The 19,294-nt window shown below is 38.8% G+C and overlaps 1 protein-coding gene across 4 annotated transcripts in view; it reads left to right on the top strand.

Annotated features, from left to right (window-relative positions):
* Positions 1 to 19,294, top strand: part of nr2c2 (nuclear receptor subfamily 2, group C, member 2) — a 46,674-nt gene that overhangs the window by 12,052 nt on the left and 15,328 nt on the right. For 3 of the 4 annotated variants that reach the window (XM_039771065.1, XM_039771062.1, XM_039771063.1), the window contains exons 2-7: positions 10,173 to 10,268; positions 11,692 to 11,889; positions 12,017 to 12,119; positions 14,077 to 14,256; positions 18,586 to 18,733; positions 18,953 to 19,043. In XM_039771065.1, coding sequence (XP_039626999.1) covers positions 10,197 to 10,268; positions 11,692 to 11,889; positions 12,017 to 12,119; positions 14,077 to 14,256; positions 18,586 to 18,733; positions 18,953 to 19,043 — 792 coding nt within the window. In that variant the 5' untranslated portion in view covers positions 10,173 to 10,196. Of the gene's footprint in view, positions 1 to 6,135; positions 6,247 to 10,172; positions 10,269 to 11,691; positions 11,890 to 12,016; positions 12,120 to 14,076; positions 14,257 to 18,585; positions 18,734 to 18,952; positions 19,044 to 19,294 lie in introns of those variants that run through there. The other variant, XM_039771064.1, reaches the window with a different exon arrangement.

Genomic DNA, 19,294 nt, shown 5'->3' with positions numbered 1-19,294 from the left:
CACCAGTTGTTTTGGCTCATTTTGTATTTCATTATTGTTTGTCTGCTAATTAAGGATAAAGAAACAATTAAGGTGCCTGAGTCTTCAAGAACAAGTCAATTAAAATGAGTTCAAAAGAAGTTAATTAGCAGCAAAAACAGGTCACTCATTAAGAAAAGTGTGAGAATGGAAACCTGCGGCCACGGTGGTCCTCCAGGACCGGAGTTGGCGACCCCTGCTTTAAAAGGTGGTTGTGTTTTATGCATTCTTGGGAGAAATTGTAAAGTGTTTTATAATTAATTTTGAACAGGTGTTAGAGCTAAAGAAAAAGATGTGCTAAAAAACAGAGCAGCTGATAAAGCACCTGCTGTTATGTATATATTAACACCAGATGCACCCTTTTTTAACAGATGATTTATAGCAATGTATGAATTCTTTTAAAGAAAGTAGCATTGTGACATAAATAACGGTATAAAAAGAAATGAGACATGGTGCAATGTTTCAGGAGTTTGAAGAGGCAATTGTCTTTATTAAAATGTATGTTTTAGTGTGAAGATGTAGAAAAGTGATATACTAGAAGCTATTTTTAAAAGTATACTAACTAAGTGCGAAATGGTATGAGGAGAAAGACTATTGAGACAGTCAACATCTTTTTCTAGGGAAACGTTTGGGTACTGGAGGCAAGTTTAAATTTAATGTGATTTATTTTTGTTTAGTGCTATTCTCATTAGTGTGGGTTTAGAATTCTAAATAGGTCGAGATATTTAAAAGATAGTGCATGAAACGTAGTATTTTATTAACCCAGTGGTTCTCAAACTGTGGGGCGGGCATGAAGTAACAAAAAAGGGGACGCGAAGATGTGAAAAAAGAAAACAAGAATCGAAAATATGAAAAATACATCTATTGAAACAAAAACAAATTCACTTAAACTACATTCTGATACTAGAAAAATAAATATAGAGTTAGATAAATGTCGATAATAGTTAAGTTGGTATAATAAAATATGCATCTATGATATATCATTAATTAAAAAAGAACAAATTGGTATTAGTGGGTTCCTTTCCAAAAAACCTTAGGGGGTGCAATTAAAACTCTTATGAAAACTCGGGGTGTAAATACTTAAAGGCTGAGAAACGCTGTATTAACCTGTAGCCTTTATTTCAGGATTGTGGTGGACACAGGCTAGAACCAGCATTGGGCGCGACACTGGTGTATTGTGGGTCACATGCACATGTACATTCACTCATATGGGGCCAGTTTAGAGTCACCAGTAAGTCCAACTTCATTTATTTGGACTGTGGGAGGCAAAAAAAAAACAGAGTGCATGGATGAATCTTAGACAAACTCAAGAAGAACATGAAAAGTGCACGATAGGCACCACCATAATGAATCAAACTGGTCTACATTTATTGAGCTGGAGATGCTACTTTTCCACTATAGCTCCAGTAATGAAATCACACATAAATAATAAAATACGCATTAAAAATCTACTCTATAATAAAACATTGAGGTCTATGGGTCCAGTCCCTCAGAGCCTTCTGATTGGTCAGTTTGGCTTTGGTGACACAATGAAAGAGGAAGTGTGAGTGTGAGATGGGTGAGAATGAGTAAAGGTGCATGGTGAAGGAGTTGCCATTTAAAGACAGAAACGATAAAACTGGACCAGAGCCGAGAAAGTAATAATAGTCTGAGAAATGCAGTGGCGAAGAGACACTGTCACACACACACACACACACACACACAAATACAGAGGAATGGTGCTGAAAGTACATGTAGAGAAAGAGAGAGCAAATGTTTTGAAATGATTCTATTACCATCTTTGACAGGTACTGTGGCTAGTACTGTATTTAATAAGACACAGTATGGGGTGACATGGATTATGATAAACTGTAATACCTTGACATGCCCGTGAAGAGTTTTCACCCTCATGCACGTTTTCATATGAAATTGTTATACGACACTGAAACACATAGAATTTTATTTGGCTTATTTGACACACATTCAGCACAAAAAGACGCTTTACTGTTAAAGTTAAAATAGATCTCTGCAAAGTGAAAAGCCAAATTAAATCCACTGTGATTCAATGTTGTATGATAAGTAACATGGGATAAACATCCAAGGGGATGAATACTTTTTATAGACGCTGCATATGCTATACTGTGATGATAATACCATGAAGAAATATTACAGGAGATAAACAGAACTTTGGTTAAATTACATTTAATCCCACTGTGCCATTTATTTCTCTCTATTATAAAAGAAAATCTTGAGACAACAACAACAACAACAACATTTATTTCTATAGCACATTTTCATACCAACAGTAGCTCAAAGTGCTTTACATATTAAAGAATAGAAAAATGAAAGACATAATTATAAAACAAAATAGACGAGAGACCAGACTATTGCCAAGAGATTTTTTCAAGTCCTCTCACCTCTCATTCATGTGAATGCTTTTGTCGGACACAGTTCCTGTGCTCTCAGCTCTTGATATACCATTCATATTAAAACGTTTACAGTTTCCAGTTCAAATAGCTTTTGCAATGACGGTTAACAAATCACAGAGACAAACATTCTAAAAAGTCAGTTTATTTATTAGAGAGAAAGAAACGATATTCACTCACGGGCAGTTATATGTTGCGTTGTCACGATGTAAGCTCAAACACGGAATCAAAATACAATCCGCTATTGACGAAAAGTTAATTCCAAGTATTGTTTTTACTGAAGTTTTACAGTAAAAGTATAAGTTTAAAAAGTATTTGCGTGTTAATTTCAAAGCCAAACAGTATGACAATGTATAACGCAACATGAAACAATTTTCTTTCAATTTATTATGTTTTACTGTTTTTTACTATGGTTAATTATTCGCTGTAATGTAAAATAGTTAGGTCTATTATGCATATGTAACAATTTCTCTGAAAATAACAATCTGTTTAAATTGTACATCTGCTTCTCCATACGTGAGCGGCAGAGCTGCAAAGTGGCTAGTGTGTAGCGCCTGCCCGGGCATTGGCGAGTGAAGGAAGCAGGGGGCAGAGCCCCCTAGTATTTAAAAAGTGACAAGTTAATGATATGTAATTTTAAGAATATTTACTACCATTAGGTTGAGGAATATATTAGGAATAGCAACAAATTTAAAACCATCTACACAACTGTAATAAAAGCAGGCTGTTTGTATAAAGTACAAGCTTATAAACCAGTCTGTAGAAAAATGCAAATCTTATTTGAAAATACACACAGTTGGAGTATTTCAATGCTTCTTCATAGCAATTTACTACATACTGTACTTTATCAGCACTAATATGGAACAAATGTGTAATTCTAAGTTGTGTTTTTGGCTAATGTACTGTATTTGTTTTTTGAAGTATGCTGTATTGTCATTTGTTGACTTTGCTTATAATGTTGTGGCGGTTTTTAGATGTTTCTTTTGTTACAGTTGTTTTTGGCTATAACAAAACAAACATAGCAGCTATGTTGTATGGCAGTAAAACTTTGATTAATGTAACTATCTGTCCATTCATCTATCTTCCTAAAGTTTATTGCATTTCAGCTATGTGGGTATTAAGGTTGTAGTTTTGTTTATTTTTTTAAACACATGTATTTGTCCATACCTATGCAGTACAAGATGTGCATCTTAGGTTTATTGGCTAAGAGTGTGGTCAGTGATGAAATGGCATCTCATTCAGAACTGGTTCTTGCCTGGCACCCACTGCTGCCAGGATCGGCTTTGCCTTTCCTTGTTGTTATGATAGGAAAAAAGGAGGTGAAGAAATGTGATAGATGACTGCAGGGGTGCGTCCAGCAGTGCTCTGGCATCCTGTCCTGTTGTAGTTTCTACCTTCCATTAACTGCTGTTAGGACAGGCTCTGTATCCTCATGACTACAAAATGAAAATTGCAAGCCTCGAAGATGGATGTATTATTGTGCTCTTAGGAATATTTACTTCAATTTTCACAAGCTTAACTGTTAAAATGGTGATTATAGTGTTACAGTTAAAACCATGCATGTTTTCTACTTTCTTTGGAATCTGCTTTGTTCAGGTTCAGTTGTTGTTAGTATTCAGAGTGTGTATGTAGAGATGGTGTGCTGCTCCCCCATGTACTTGGGGGTTGGACGACATCAGTGACAGCCTGGACTGGTCTTGTAAAAGAAGACAACTGTAGAACAAAAGGCAGAGCAGGCTGGTTTTTTTTTTTTAAGTTAGAGAACTGCACTCCATTAATGTGGACAGTAACATCCTTCATATCTTCTATAACCCTGTGATGGCCAGTGTGATCACTGTGTGATGCTGTGGTGTTCTAGGCTGGTAACATCACTTCAAGAAAAGCCCACCAAGTTAACAAGCTAATTAAAAGGACAGGCTCCGTCAGTTATGGGGCACATACTTGAATCCCTGGAGGATGTAGTGAAGGAGAGAATTGAAACAAAAATGAGTGCCATTGTGAGCAATGCTGCATGCCTTCTCTGTGACACACCAACAACTGAGGACTTTCAGCCAACAAATCATACAGCAAAAATGTGTGAACAAAATGCAGTATCTCTTTATTAGGCCCCACTATGACTGTGACTGCTGTTTTTATCTTTAGCCAATTCTGTAAAAAAAAAAACATTTCCCTTGGAGGTAAATATCTATTGTTTCTATCTATTATAAAATGCATTTCAAATCTATTCATCTATTATACAGAGAGCCTTTCATATCTATCTATCTATCTATCTATCTATCTATCTATCTATCTATCTATCTATCTATCTATCTATCTATCTATCTATCTATCTATCTATCTATCTATCTATCTAGTGCCTTTCACTCTATCTATCTATCTATCTATCTATCTATCTATCTATCTATCTATCTATCTATCTATCTATCTATCTATCTATCGTGAATGTTACCCAGGCACAGACAGGCAGACATGTTGCAATTCAATCACCACACGTTTATTTACAATACTATTTACAGTTTAAGGTGCATACAAACCCCTTCAAGTTCCCCAAAGTCCTGGCCACACACAATGCCTTTCTTCGGGCCGCCTCCACACTCTCATCTTCTGCTTCGTCCTCTCCTCACCCAACTCCAGCTCTGAATGAAGGGAGGCGGCCCCTTTTATTATCAACTGGATGTGCTCCAGGTGGGTTCCGGCAATCTTCCACGGACACACCCCCGTGTGGCGGAAGTGCCGGCTGCATCCCCGGAAGCACTCCGGGTGTCCATGCTCCTCTAACCCCCCAGCACTTACCGGTGTGGCAGAAGTGCTGAGGTCCAGGGCTCCAAAAGGCATGGGGGTGCCCCCTGGCGGCGACCACGGGCCCCTACAGGGTGGAGCTTCAAAGCTCTGTACCCGTGGCCCCCAAAGGAACCAGGGCAGTCGCCCCCAGATGGTCTGTGGAAGGCGCAAGTCCTCCTCCAGTCCTCCTGGGCATCAAGGCCAGGTTGCCACCCAAGCCACCTCTGACACTATCTATCTATCTGTTTAGCATACTCTATCTATCTATCTATCTATCTATCTATCTATCTATCTATCTATCTATCTATCTATCTATCTATCTGTTTAGCATACTCTATCTATCTATCTATCTAATGTACATTTGTCACTTAAATGTTTTATTATAGTAAAATTTCTGTATTTCACAAAAAGTATAGGAGGTTTCTAATAAAAATCCAGTTGCTTGTCACTCTGTTTACTGCTTATTTTGTGTTATGTAATCTTTTTGTATGTTACCTTTAGTGCTTATGTAATTTATTTGCCATTTTGGTAAATATTTTTTAATTAGCATTCATTATATATCATCTTTATTTTCCTGTTTTGTTGGAGGAGTAGTTGGGGGTTTGAATATCATTTTTGTAGTCTATCTGGAAATGAAACAACCTTTGTAGTGAAATTTATCCTGCATATCATCATAGCACAGTTAGTTTAAAAAAGAATAATAAAAACAAAAGTCTATCGAGGTTGTGTGACCTGAAGATGAAATTAATCACCTTATTAGACAGATTGCCCTAGCAGCTGGCTAAACGGTGGGAATGCAGCATTTTGACTTCCTTGGTTACCAGGGCCTGATAGAGTACTTGACCTTCGTCAGAGCCAGGTCATTGAGAGGGCATATTTAAGCAGTCCTGTCATTTTTTTTTTTGAGGCTGAGCTGTACGCACATGGTCAGACTAAACATCAGCTATTATGGCATACCACGGAGGATTTCACTGAGTCTCTGATATTCTGAAGCCTGTCATTGAGTAAATTATGCAGAAGTGAAGAAAGCGTTTGGCGCTGTGTAAGTATTATGACCTCGGTGGTATCTGAGTGTCTTTGAGCATAATGAATGCGTCTCTGCGGCTGCCTCTTTTTTTTTTTTTTTTTTTTGCCCCGCAATATAAACTGACAAGCTGGCCAAGCCAATTTGCATTTTTGCAGAGGTTGTGCATGATTTACTTTAGGTTATGACAATGTCCTATTTCCTGTGGTAGGAGTGAGGGTTCTGCTTTGTGAGTCCCAGATTTATTTTACTTGTATATGTAGATTGAAATCGATACTTAATAAATTTACCAAAGGGAATGATATCACAAAAATCCACACTCCATCATGCAGTTAATAAAATAGGATTTTGCTTCATTTGACCCTAACTTTATGTCTAACTATATATAGAAATGTGTGGGCGTTTAGAAAAGCCAATCAATAGTTATCTCTGGGCTATGTAGTTGCATCACAATGGTGCTACCCAACCTTGGGACAGTTTTGTACTTAGTAACTCAGACTGCAGACTCATTGGAATTTTACTATGTATGAGCATCTAGATCAGGGGTCCTCAATCACAGTCCTGGAGGGTCACAGTGGCTGCAGGTTTTTGTTCAAACCCAGTTACTTAATTATAAAGCATTTCTTGCCAATAATTTAATTTCATGCTAGTGCTTTAACTCTGCTCTGTCAGGTACTTCTCATATCCTAGATTTGCTTCCCCTTTCTAAGGATATCATCCAAATGGTTTTAAGGCTAAAATGGATGAGCAATTCTCAGTCCTTCACTTTTTTCTCTTCACTTTCCTTCCAAGTATTTAATTAGTGCCCAATAGTGCATGATAAATACACACTGGTGTAAATGGTAACAAGCTAAATGGAGAAATGCTGGTTTCTTTTGTCATTTGCATCTTATTGCTAATTAGGAGCAATTAAAAACCAAGAATACAGCTGTTTAAGACCAAAATAAGCAATAAGGGTTCAAAATCTTAATGAGCGAGAAGTGTTACTTGAGCAATAAGGGCTTCTTATTAAGCAATTGGGTTGGAGCAAAAATCTGTGGCTCTCCAGGACCGTGTGTCATCGGCATATTTCTAGAAGGTGCTGGCTGGTGACAAAGCCTGACACTCATTTGTGTATGAAGTGGACAAAGCACACAGCCCTGGCACATTCTGGTATTAATGGTTTGCACAGAGGAAATGGTGCTATTAATTGTCACTTGCTGGGTGCGATTTATGTGAAAATTGAAAATCCAGATAGCAAGTTTTAAGAGTTTATCCTGAGTCCTAACAATTTACCTACTACTAGATGAGGCTGGGTATTAGTAGATTGCACTGCTCAAAATCTATACGCGTGATGTTAACAAAGCTTTTAGCTTGTTCCACATGTTCCAGTACATTGTTTAGCAAAACCAACAGCACATCTTCCACCTCCCCTTCCTGCATGACAGGTGAACTGGTGTGGATTAAAATGTTCGTTAACTTCCAGAAGTAGGCGCTTTAAAACATTTTACAGGAATAGACATTAATGCAAAAGGGAGCAGATTATTAATTTCTTTTGGCTTGCTGTTCTTAGACACCGGGACAGTCTCTGTTCATTATGAACCCTTATAAACCTAAAGAATACGATGTTTATACTGTGTGTGAAAAAGTTTGGGAACCCCTCTTAATTCTTTGGATTTTTGTTTCTCATTGGCTGAGCTTTCAAAGTAGCAACTTCCTTTTAATATACGACATGCCTTATGGAAACAGCAGTATTTCAGCAGTGACATTAAGTTTATTGGCACTTTGAGCTACATTTTTTTGTATGAAAATGTGCTATATAAATAAATGTTGTTGGATTAACAGAAAATATGCAATTTGCATCATAACAAAATTAGACCGGTGCATAAATGTGGGCACCCCAACAGAGATATGACATCAATACTTAGTTGCGCCTCCTTTTGAAAATCTAACAGCCTCTAGACACCTCCTTTGGTGAGTGTCTGGATTCTGGATGGAGGCATTTTTGACCTCATTCTTCATACAAAATCTCTCCAGTTCAGTTCAATTTGATGGACAGCCTGCTTCAAATCATGCCTTAGATTTTCGATGATATTCAAGTCAGGGGACTGTGACGGCCATTCCAGAACATTGTACTTCTCCCTCTGCATGAATGCCTTTGTAGATTTCCAACTGTGTTTTGGGTCGTTGTCTTGTTGGAATATCCAACCCCTGTGTAACTTCAACTCTGTGACTGATACTTGAACATTATCCTGAAGAATTTGTTGATATTTGGTTGAATTCATCCGACCCTCGACTTTAACAAGGGCCCCAGTCTCAGAATTAGCCACACAGCATGATGGAACCTCCACCACATTTGACAGCAGGTAACAGGTGTTTTTCTTGGAATGTGGTGTTCTTCTTCCGCCATGCAAATCGCTTTTTGTTCTGACCAAATAACTCCATTTCTGTCTCATCAGTCCTAAGCACTTTGTTCCAAAATGAATCTGTCTCGTCTAAATGAGCATTGGCATACAACAAGCGACTCTGTTTGTGGTGTGAGTGCAGAAAGGGCTTCTTTCTCATCACCCCGCCATACAGATGTGCTGAATTGTAGAATGATGTACAGATACACCACCTGCAGCGAGATGTTCTTGCAGGTCTTTGGAGGTGATCTGTGGGTTGTCTGTATCCATTCTCACAATCCTGCCTCTCCATATGCCGCTCCTGTATTTTTCTTGGCCTGCCAAACCTGCGGTTTAACAGCAACTGTGCCTGTGGCCTTCCATTTCCTGATTCCAATCCTTACAGTTGAAACTGACCGTTTAAACTTCTGAGATGGCTTTTTGTAGCCTTTCCCTAAACATTGAGACTGAACAATCTTTGTTTTCAGAACTTTTGAGAGTTGCTTTGAGGATCCCATGCTGTCTGTCACTTTTCAGAGGAGAGTCAAAGGGAACGAAGCACAACTTGCAATTGACCACCTTAAATACCTTCTCTCATGATTGGGCACCCCTGTCTATGAAGTTCAAGACTTACCTAGCTAATCCAACCAATTTGGTGTTGCAGTTACGTGCATTCGTCCATCCATCCATTTTCTAACCCGCTGAATCCGAATACAGGGTCATGGGGGTCTGCCGGAGCCATTCCCAGTCAACACAGGGCACAAGGCAGGAACCAATCCTGGGCAGGGTGCCAACCCACCGCAGGACACACACAAACACACCCACACACCAAGCACACACTAGGGCCAATTTAGAATCGCCAATCCACCTAACCTGCGTGTCTTTGGATTGTGGGAGGAAACCGGAGCGCCCGGAGGAAACCCACACAGACACGGGAGAACATGCAAACTCCACGCAGGGAGGACCCGGAAGCGAACCCGATCTCCTAACTGCGAGGCAGCAGCGCTACCACTGCACCACCGTGCCGCCCTACGTGCATTCAAATCAGCAAAATGACAAGGGGACCCATATTTTTGCACAACCAGTTTTTCACATTTGATTTAATTTCATACGACTAAATACTGCGTCACTAAAATTCTTTGATTAAAACACCCCTGTACTCGGATGTTCCTAGGAAATGAAAGACACACCACTGTTATCTTTTTTGTTGAAAGGAGAGTCAATTATTATGCAGGCTGAGAGGGGTTCCCAAACTTTTCCATATGACTGTATACATATTATAAATATTATTCACTTTACAAAATAGTGATATTTATTACTTTAATTGTATACATTGTGTGAGTCTGTAATGAAATTAATGATAGTAATTGTAATTAATGAGACTAGTAGAAAACATCCAAAGAACCATTTTAATGTCACCTTTATAACATGCATAGATTACATTGTGACAAGTTATTGATAGGTTAGCCAGCAAAATTAAGCAATCCAAAATCAAATGACTGCCAAGTACTGTTGGGTTTCATGATATTACAGTTTATCATTTTATTGATAACAAACAAAGTGCTGTGCGTCTTTTCACAGGTCGAACGTGTACAGATCTTAGGGATGAGCAGCTCTCCACAGAGAATCCAGATCATTTCCACAGACTCGGCTGTTACAACTCCGCAACGCATACAGGTATGGTGACAGTTGGTAAAGAATTTCTAGGAACAATGTGGGCCTGGGAAGCTTTAATTAAACCTTGGAATGTCTTTTATGCTTTCCTAGGAGGGATGCTTTTCATATATATTAGTTTACTCTTGCCCACATTTATATTTTGATTTGATATACTATTAAGCCCCAAGGGGAAATTGTCTTTTCACATCACCTTTGAACGTTGTTGGGCGACGCAATAGGACAGTGGTTATTGCTGCTGCCTTATAGCTATAGGAACATGGTTTTTAATCTTTTCCCAGTTACTCTATATGCTGGGAGTGGTGGCCCTGAGGCTAGAGATCTGCGCTGGCAATCAGAAGTTTGCCGGTTCAAATCCAATAAATGCCATAAATGACTCCTCTCCATTGGGCTCTTGAGCAAGGCCCTTAACCTGTAATTGCTTTGTCCTGGGTATGACATTAACCTGTATGTCCTCCAAATTGCAGGGTAAACTCAGGGGTTGGGAGCAGGACTGGCACTCCAGCCACTGTAAAAAAAAAAAAAAAACTCACATTGTTCTAGTGTGGTGCTGAGGTGTCACCCATTGCACAGCTGTGCTCAGATCCCAGTCCGGATAGTTCGTTGTGTGGTAGGTGCGGCAACATGCTGTAATCAGTGCATGCTTCCAACCTCCTCCTCTCTGTTGAGTCTGCTTGTTACATCTCAAAGTCATGAGCAAGGTGCCATTCAAATTAACTGTGTGGATTTGCAAATCTGGTCAATGTCATTGAGCAAATTCCTATGGGTGAAGAAATCATTCCTGGATTCTACCATGAATCTTGTCCTTCAGTGCTCTGTTTGCCTTTAAAAGAGTGACAGTGCAAAGTTGAAAACTGATATCTGAATTTCAAGAGAAATACAGTATATTCATGGAAGAATCCAGGAATTATTTCTTCACACAAAGGAATTTGGAGCAAACTACCAAGATATGTAGAACAAGTGGAAACCTTGACACCTAATACCTTGGCAAAATACTGGAAGGACCTAAATGTTAGCTAACTAAATGAGCTTGATGAACGGGATGGTCTCCTCTCATTTGTCAAAATTCTTATTTCATGTTATATTGCAGATTTATTTAATAATAAAATATACAGATAGAGTGTTCGGATATTTTTCACTATAATTGTTATATTCCTGTTTAAATGGATTCTTATATGAGTTTAAACAATATGATTACAAGCGGGACCCAATAGTTAAGGAGAAAATCACTTAAAATACTAGGACTTGTACTGTAGAAATATGGAAACAACTGTACTATGTTGTATCAGTGATACTGCATTGGATGGATAATATTTACAAAATGATTTGTTTATGTTTGTTCTTAATGTGAGTAAATGTCATTAAAGTGACCTAAATGATGCTATTCTAGTCAGACTGACACAATATGCCTTTCTATGTTTTCAAGATTGTAACAGATCAACAAACTGGGCAGAAGATACAGATTGTAACAACAGTGGACCCATCTGCGTCCTCTAAACAGCAGTTCATATTAACCACTCCAGATGGATCTGGTACTGGAAAGGTGATATTGGCCACACCAGAAAACACAAATGCCAAGCAGCTCATTTTTACAACAGATAACATTGTACCAGGCAGAATTCAGGTAACTCAGCTATGAAAAGGCAAGCAGATTAACTGCACTTTCATTGCAAACCCAAAGTGTGTTTTTTAATTTGTTAGTAGTTTCATCTTTAATATTTGAAGTTACATACTGTACATAATAATTTCAGATTGTGACAGATGCTGCCTCAGTGGAACGTTTACTGGGGAAAACTGAAGTAGGGAGGCCGCAGCCAGTAGAATACTGTGTTGTGTGTGGTGATAAGGCATCAGGTAAGAACAAGATAAGACGTTGAGCCTGTCTGTATGGAAAAAGCAAACATTTCTTCTGTTTTATTAAATGGGGAAACACATTTTTTAGGTTGTGCTTATAATTAAGTAGAGTCATATGTGTGTGGTTTTAGACATATCAGTGCATATGTTCATGTTTCTAAATATACATTCTGTATTCGTTTCATGTTGCATGTTAATTAGCACATACTTGTAAGAATTTCATTGTACGTATGTGTATGTGTATATATATATATATATATATATATATAAACTGCTCAAAAAAATTAAAGGAACACTTTGAAAACACATCAGATCTCAATGGGAAAAGAAATCCTCCTGGATATCTATACTGATATAGACTGGGTAATGTGTTAGGAACGAAAGGATGCCACATCGTTTGATGGAAATGAAAATGATCAACCTACAGAGCCCTGAATTCAAAGACGCCCCAAAAATCAGAGTGAAAAATTATGTGGCAGGCTAGTCCATTTTGCCAAAATTTAATTGCAGCAACTCAAAATTATACGCAGCACTTTGTATGGCCCCTGTGTTCTTGTATACATGCCTGACAACATCGGTGCATGCTTCTAATGAGATGACAGATGGTGTTGTGGGGATCTCCTCCCAGATCTGGACCAGGGCATCACTGAGCTCCTGGACAGTCTGAGGTGCAACCTGGTGGCATTGGATGGACCAAAACATAATGTCCCAGAGGTGTTCTATTGGATTTAGGTCAGGAAAGTGTGGTGGCCAGTCAATGGTATCAATTCCTTCATCCTCCAGGAACTGCCTGCATACTCTCACCACATGAGGCCAGGAATTGTCGTGCACCAGGAGCCACTGTACCAGCATAGGGTCTGACAATGGGTCCAAGGATTTCATCCTGATACCTAATGGCAGCCAAGGTGCCTTTGTCAAGCCTGTAGCGGTCTGTGTGACCCTCCATGGATATGCCTCCCCAGACAATCATTAACCCACCACCAAACTGCTCATGCTGAATGATGTTACAGGCAGCATAATGTTCTCCATGGCTTCTCCAGACCCTTTCACTTCTGTCACGTGCTCAGGGTGAACCTGCTCTCATCTGTAAAGCACAGGGCACCAGTGGTGCATCTGCCAATTCTGGTATTCTATGGCGAATGCCAATCGAGCTGCATGCTGCTGGGCAGTGAGCTCAGGGCCCATTAGAGGACATGGGGCCCTTGGGTCACCCTCATGAAGTCTTTCTGGTTGTTTGGTCAGAGACATTCACACCAGTGGCCTGCTGGAGGTCATTTTGTAGGGCTCTGGCAGTGCTCATCCTGTTCCTCCTTGCCCAAAGGAGCAGATACTGGTCCTGCTGATGGGTTATGGACCTTCTATGGCCCTCTCCAGCTCTCCTAGAGTAACTGCTTGTCTCCTAGAATCTCCTCCATGCCCTTGAGACTGTGCAGGGAGACACAGCAAACCTTCTGGCAATGACACGTATTGATGTGCCATCCTGGAGAAGTTGGACTACCTGTGCAACCTCTGTAGGGTCCAGGTATCGCCTCATGCTACCAGTAGTGACACTGACTGTAGCCAAATGCAAAACTAGTGAAGAAACAGTCAGAAAAGATGAGGAGGGAAAAATGTCAGTGGCCTCCACCTGTTAAACCATTCCTGTTTTGGGGTCATCTCATTGTTGCCCCTCTAGTGCATCTGTTGTTAATTTCATTAACACCACAGCAGCTGAAACTGATTAACAACCCCTCTGCTACTTAACTGACCAGATTAATATCCCATAAGTTTCATTGACTTTATGCTATACTCTGATTAAAAAGTGTTCCTTTAATTCTTTTGAGCAGTATATATATATATATATATATATATGAATGACAATAATTACCCTATAAAATAAATTATCGTATTTTTTTAAAAACATTTTCTGGATAAAATGCTGGCAAATATTTCTCTAAACCATCACTTTTTTCTTTAGGGCGTCATTATGGTGCTGTTAGCTGTGAGGGATGTAAGGGTTTTTTTAAGAGAAGCGTGAGGAAGAACTTGACCTACAGTTGCCGTAGTAACCAGGACTGCATTGTCAATAAGCACCACCGCAACCGCTGCCAGTTCTGCAGGCTTAAGAAGTGCCTGGAAATGGGCATGAAAATGGAATGTGAGTGTTTTTTGTCGAATTAATGTCCTGACTAGATTAGAATTGGGTCTTTTCATCTGCATTAGGCTTTGTCAGTGATCTTTACATACAATCTGTCTGCAAGAAAACGGTGAATGGAGAAAAACAGAACATCTGAAAATGTTTCACTCATTTTTTTACTAAATAATGTTTGAGATGTGTGAGCCAAACCATAAAAATATTATTAATTATTAAGTTACACAATTTAAAGAAAAAGTTGATGATCTATCCAATGCTATACCTACCACACCAAAGATAGTATGCTCTTGTGATTGCAGGGACACATGCAGTAGTTGTATGTATGGTCTGATACTTTTCACAGTTTTATATTTTCTTTTATGCTGGGCAAGAATCATTGCATATGTGTTTAACTCTAAAGCTTTTTTAAAAAATTGGTCAAAATTTTCAGGAAATATAAAACAGCACAACCTACTTTCTTGCTGCTGTCAAATGCTTCAGAAACAGATCTGTCAAAGATCTTATAGGCCTGTGCAGTAAAATCTACCACTGTATCATTTTGTTGAGTATTACCAACATGTACTGGATAATTTAGAATGAATGACACAGGTATCAAATCCAGGTCCCTGGAGTTGCGCAGTGACAACACTATACACTAAAACTGCTGTGTAAACTCACTTGTTACCCATTAATTTATATCTACTAGTTACGTTAATATGAAGAGAATGTGGAAACTCCACACAAACAAAGCTAAACATTGAATTTAAACCTAGGAGACTGAATCACAGACGCAGCAGCATTTATCACTATACCATTGAAAACCCTTGTTTATTTAAATATACAAAACAAAAAAAAGTGTGGATATATTTTTATGCATATTTTACTCTATATGTGTGTAAGAAAAATGACTATTGCACAAAAACTGAAACTTTCTTTAATATACAGTTAAAGTTCAACAATAATTCACCATATGTTCATAAAACCACCTGTCAGGTCATGGGATGTGCTCATATAAGACTTTGATTAATAAAACACCAGCCTCATATTGACACCATACTGGTAAATAAATCTCTTGCTTCCTAGCATACACTGCATCAAAGAGAGACCTGACTAAAGAAGACAAAAGAAAACAAGTGTGTGTGTGTGTGTGTGTGTGTTCAGCTGCAGTTTCAGGACTTGTATTACAGGATGTGTAAATAAAGGATTTTAATTAATAAAGCAACATCCTCACTGGGACCACCACTGTTCAAATAGCCTAAAGGCTGTGAGCATGTTTCCCAGCACACAAAATCACTGTCACCTTCTTCTAGGCCTTTAATTCTTACAACCAGGCCAAGATATAAATATTAGTATCTGAACACAACTGAAGCATTGTTTCAGGTCAGACTGTCTGTAAAAATATGATAAAGTGAACATAAAAGTAAACAGGCAATGTAAATATTCCCATGATGAACATATTGCCTGCATAACGTCTTGTGACTGCAGTTTAAACATATCTGAATTTCAAGTGACGATTAATCAAATGTATCCAAGAGAACGCCAGCCGCTTGTAATAGCTTACAACTAAGAAAAGAATGAAAGCTTTTTAAATTTAGAATGTTCATGATGTAATTTCCTTTCTATAAGGTCGAGAACCACCTAACTACAAATGCCAGGCAGAAAACAAAGGGTCATCGATAAAATATGTGCTTATGAATATTTATGGTATACAGTAAAGCTGGACTTCTTCTTTTTTTAATAAATATAATACGCATCTCTTAATACAAACTCCTTGGTGTGTACCCAGCAGCTGACCTTTCTCTGTCAATTAACACCACCTCCATAGCCAAGAAACTGCAGCAGTGTCTACACTATCTTTAGCGGCTGAGCAAGACAAGGCGCTTCCCCCCACACCACATTCTACAGTGCGCCAGTAAGAGCATTCTGACCAGTTACATGACCGTTTGTTTGGGAACTATGACTGCAAGGTTCTACAAATGATAGAAACCTACATCTCTCCCTTCATTAACTCTTTTAGGGCTGATTATTTTTTTTTTCCTTTTGTCCCAAAGATCAAAAAAGGTCCCAAACTCAGTTTTCTAAAAAAGCACGCAAATCAATGCTTTCACATGTAAATCAACATTAAACGTCTGTTGCTGGTGCTGTGGCTGCTTTTGTTATCTGTTTGCCATTTCTGCAGGCAACTAACTGCTGCACAGGGGTGGCAGGCTATTTTTACACAGAGGCGGTGGTCATCGCAGTGCAACGCAATCTGGTTTGTACCTCTTGTCATTGTAAGTGGCAGTCCTCCCAGGCGAACAGAACACTGTTGTAAGCGCATCAGCTACACGAACGTGTTCAGCATCACGATCAACTGATGCCGGTACCTCACGTTCCTTTTTGATCTTGATCTCCAGATCACTCGCAGCAGAATCACAGTCTGACAAGTCAGAGTCCAATTCAGCAATAATACAGCAGAACAATGCCCACAGACTATTTTGCTTCTGCTTCACTGTCCTGCCAGATGTCGATGCTTTTTCTGCCTTTGTTTGCTTGTCATTTTTCACGCAAGCACAGGGAATCTCAGTCAAACCAACAAAACTAACTTTCCTTCTAACAACGAGAAGTGTGCACCCACCCCTCCACAGCCTCTTTGTCCAAATTCCATCTGGCAGAAGGTACCGTAGCATCCAAACCAATTCTGCAAGGTTCTGCAACAACTTCTACCCCTTGGCTGTTCAGACTCTGAAATCTGGGCTGCCCGACTCCATTCAGATCTGTTACAAGTAGCTTATTTGTTACAATTGTTACTACTGTTGTTTTTTATGATTAGTTCTTGCTATTATTTATTTGTTAATGTCTATTTCAGTTTATTATGATCTGTTGCTGTATGTATTATTTATTAATTTAAATATTTATAGTGTAGTATAGCTTAGTTCTCTGCTTGTCTTGCACCCGTCTTGATTTTCTGTATATATTGCACTGTGGTCCTGGAGAATATTATTTCGTGGCACTGTATGCTGCTCAACATTGTATTTCCACTAGTAGTTCTCACACTGCTCTCAGTTGTGCTGGGATAGGCTTCAGGCCTCACCACACTGAGCTGCAGTCAGTGGATTTGGCAATGATATTTTATTTATATTGCACGTTTTCATACAAATGATGTAGTTCAAAGTGCTTTATAAGATGAAAAAAGAAAAAAATATAAAAATTAGGCAATACCAATTAACAAAGAATAAACTAAGGTCCGATGGCCAGGGAAGACAGAAAAAACAAACAAAAACAAAACTCCAGAGGGCTGGAGAAAAAAAACAAAATCTGCAGGGGTTCCAAGGCCACAAGACCATTCAGCCCCCACCAGGCATTCTGCCTCACATAAATGATCTCAATCAGTCCTCATGGTTTTCAGGCTTCACATAGAATAATTAGACGATGATGGTATTGTGGACCTCTAGCCTTCAATCCATCAATGTAGGGACTGCATGGTGCCCTGATCAGGTGATGGTGGCGCAGATCGACAACACAGAAAACCGGAAAAAGAACAGCAGAGAAACCAGGGGTTAGTATGGATTGTGGAGTCATGAAAAAAAATATAATTACATGCATGTACAGAATATCAGGGTTACACTGAAATGAAGCTATGAAAAAGCCATGTTAAATTAACGGGTTTTTAGCAGTTTTTAAAGTGCTCCACCGTATTAGCCTGCTGAATTTCTATCGGTCAGCTTTTCCTGATTTTAGGTGCATAACAGCAGCAGGCTGCCTCACCACTTCTTTTACGTTTAGCTCTTGGAATTCTAAGCAGACCCTCATTTGAAGATCTAAGGTTACGATTTGGAGTGTAAGGTAGGAGATATACGATGGAGTGAGATTATTTAAGGCTTTGTAAACCATAAGCAGTATTTTAAAGTCAATTCTAAATGACACAGGTAGCCAGTGCAGTGACATCAAAACTGGAGAGATGTGCTCAGATTTTCTTTTCCTAGTTAGGATTCTGGCAGCTGCATTCTGCACTTCTTCAAAATTCTTTTTGACAGACTCTACACGTAGAATTTTTAACATATGGAAGTGATTCTATATTAGAAAATTGTAAAGCAGTATACTATGAATCTTTCAAGTTTTAAGTTCATATTATTATTGAACCACAAGGTCAGCAGAAAATGATAAGCTATGCTGGGCTGTCAGGTGTTATTTTTCGGTAATACATTTGTACAATCTTCATGCATCCCAGTACACTTAAACATTGTTGCCCATACAATCATATAATTGAAAATGTTGCAGAATTTATAAAGTTGTTCATAACTGTGGGGCAGTCTGATGAAGCCACAACACTCTCTTCTGCATAATTATAATATACAGTGAATTTATCTTCAGCTGTGCAAAGTGAAAGAAAGCCAATCGACTTGCCAAGAGAAAAGCCTGCAAACTGTGCTGCTTCAACAGAAAAAATCTACATAAGGAAAGACCTGAGAAGTCCTCTCATAGCCACTCCGACGTTTATAGCTGAGAAGGATGGTTCAAGGTAAGCCATATTTGCTAAGTTCTCAGTTACCTGAGGTAAAATGATCAAAATGCAGGTAGTTTGTTGTTTTTTTCCTTTCTGGTATAATGAAACTAATCTTGTTACACGATGAATCCTGGATTTTTTCAATATTAACTACATTAATGTGGCCAGTTGTTCATTTTTTCCATCCATAACACCAGAATTTTTTAAAATAATAAATTCATTAATTCTTTGAAGGTCCAGCCTCTTGGATCCAGGCATGTTGGTTAACATTCAGCAGCCATTAATACAAGCAGATGGAACACTACTTTTGGCTACCGATGCAAAGGTAATAAAGTGTGTTAATTGATATCTTTTGGTGTGATTATATCTCTAGTATATAAAAAAAACATCTTGTGACGAGACGGGACTTTTTCAGAGAGACTTTGTGCCAAGAGATGAGTTGAAAACCTAACAGGTCCAAGCGGGGGGCGGAAGTAAAAGACAAACAGTAGAAGAAGAAAAGACAAACTGTAGAAGACAAAGTAGAATGTCTTTGAGGTTCAAAAACGTTGTTATGAAAGTACTAAAATTCAAAAG

This window comes from Polypterus senegalus, chromosome 12, assembly GCF_016835505.1.
Source record: "Polypterus senegalus isolate Bchr_013 chromosome 12, ASM1683550v1, whole genome shotgun sequence".
In the NCBI taxonomy this organism is placed as follows: domain Eukaryota; kingdom Metazoa; phylum Chordata; class Cladistia; order Polypteriformes; family Polypteridae; genus Polypterus; species Polypterus senegalus.
The sequence above is the reverse complement of the archived record's forward strand: the minus strand, read 5'-3'. Positions and strand labels throughout refer to the sequence as shown.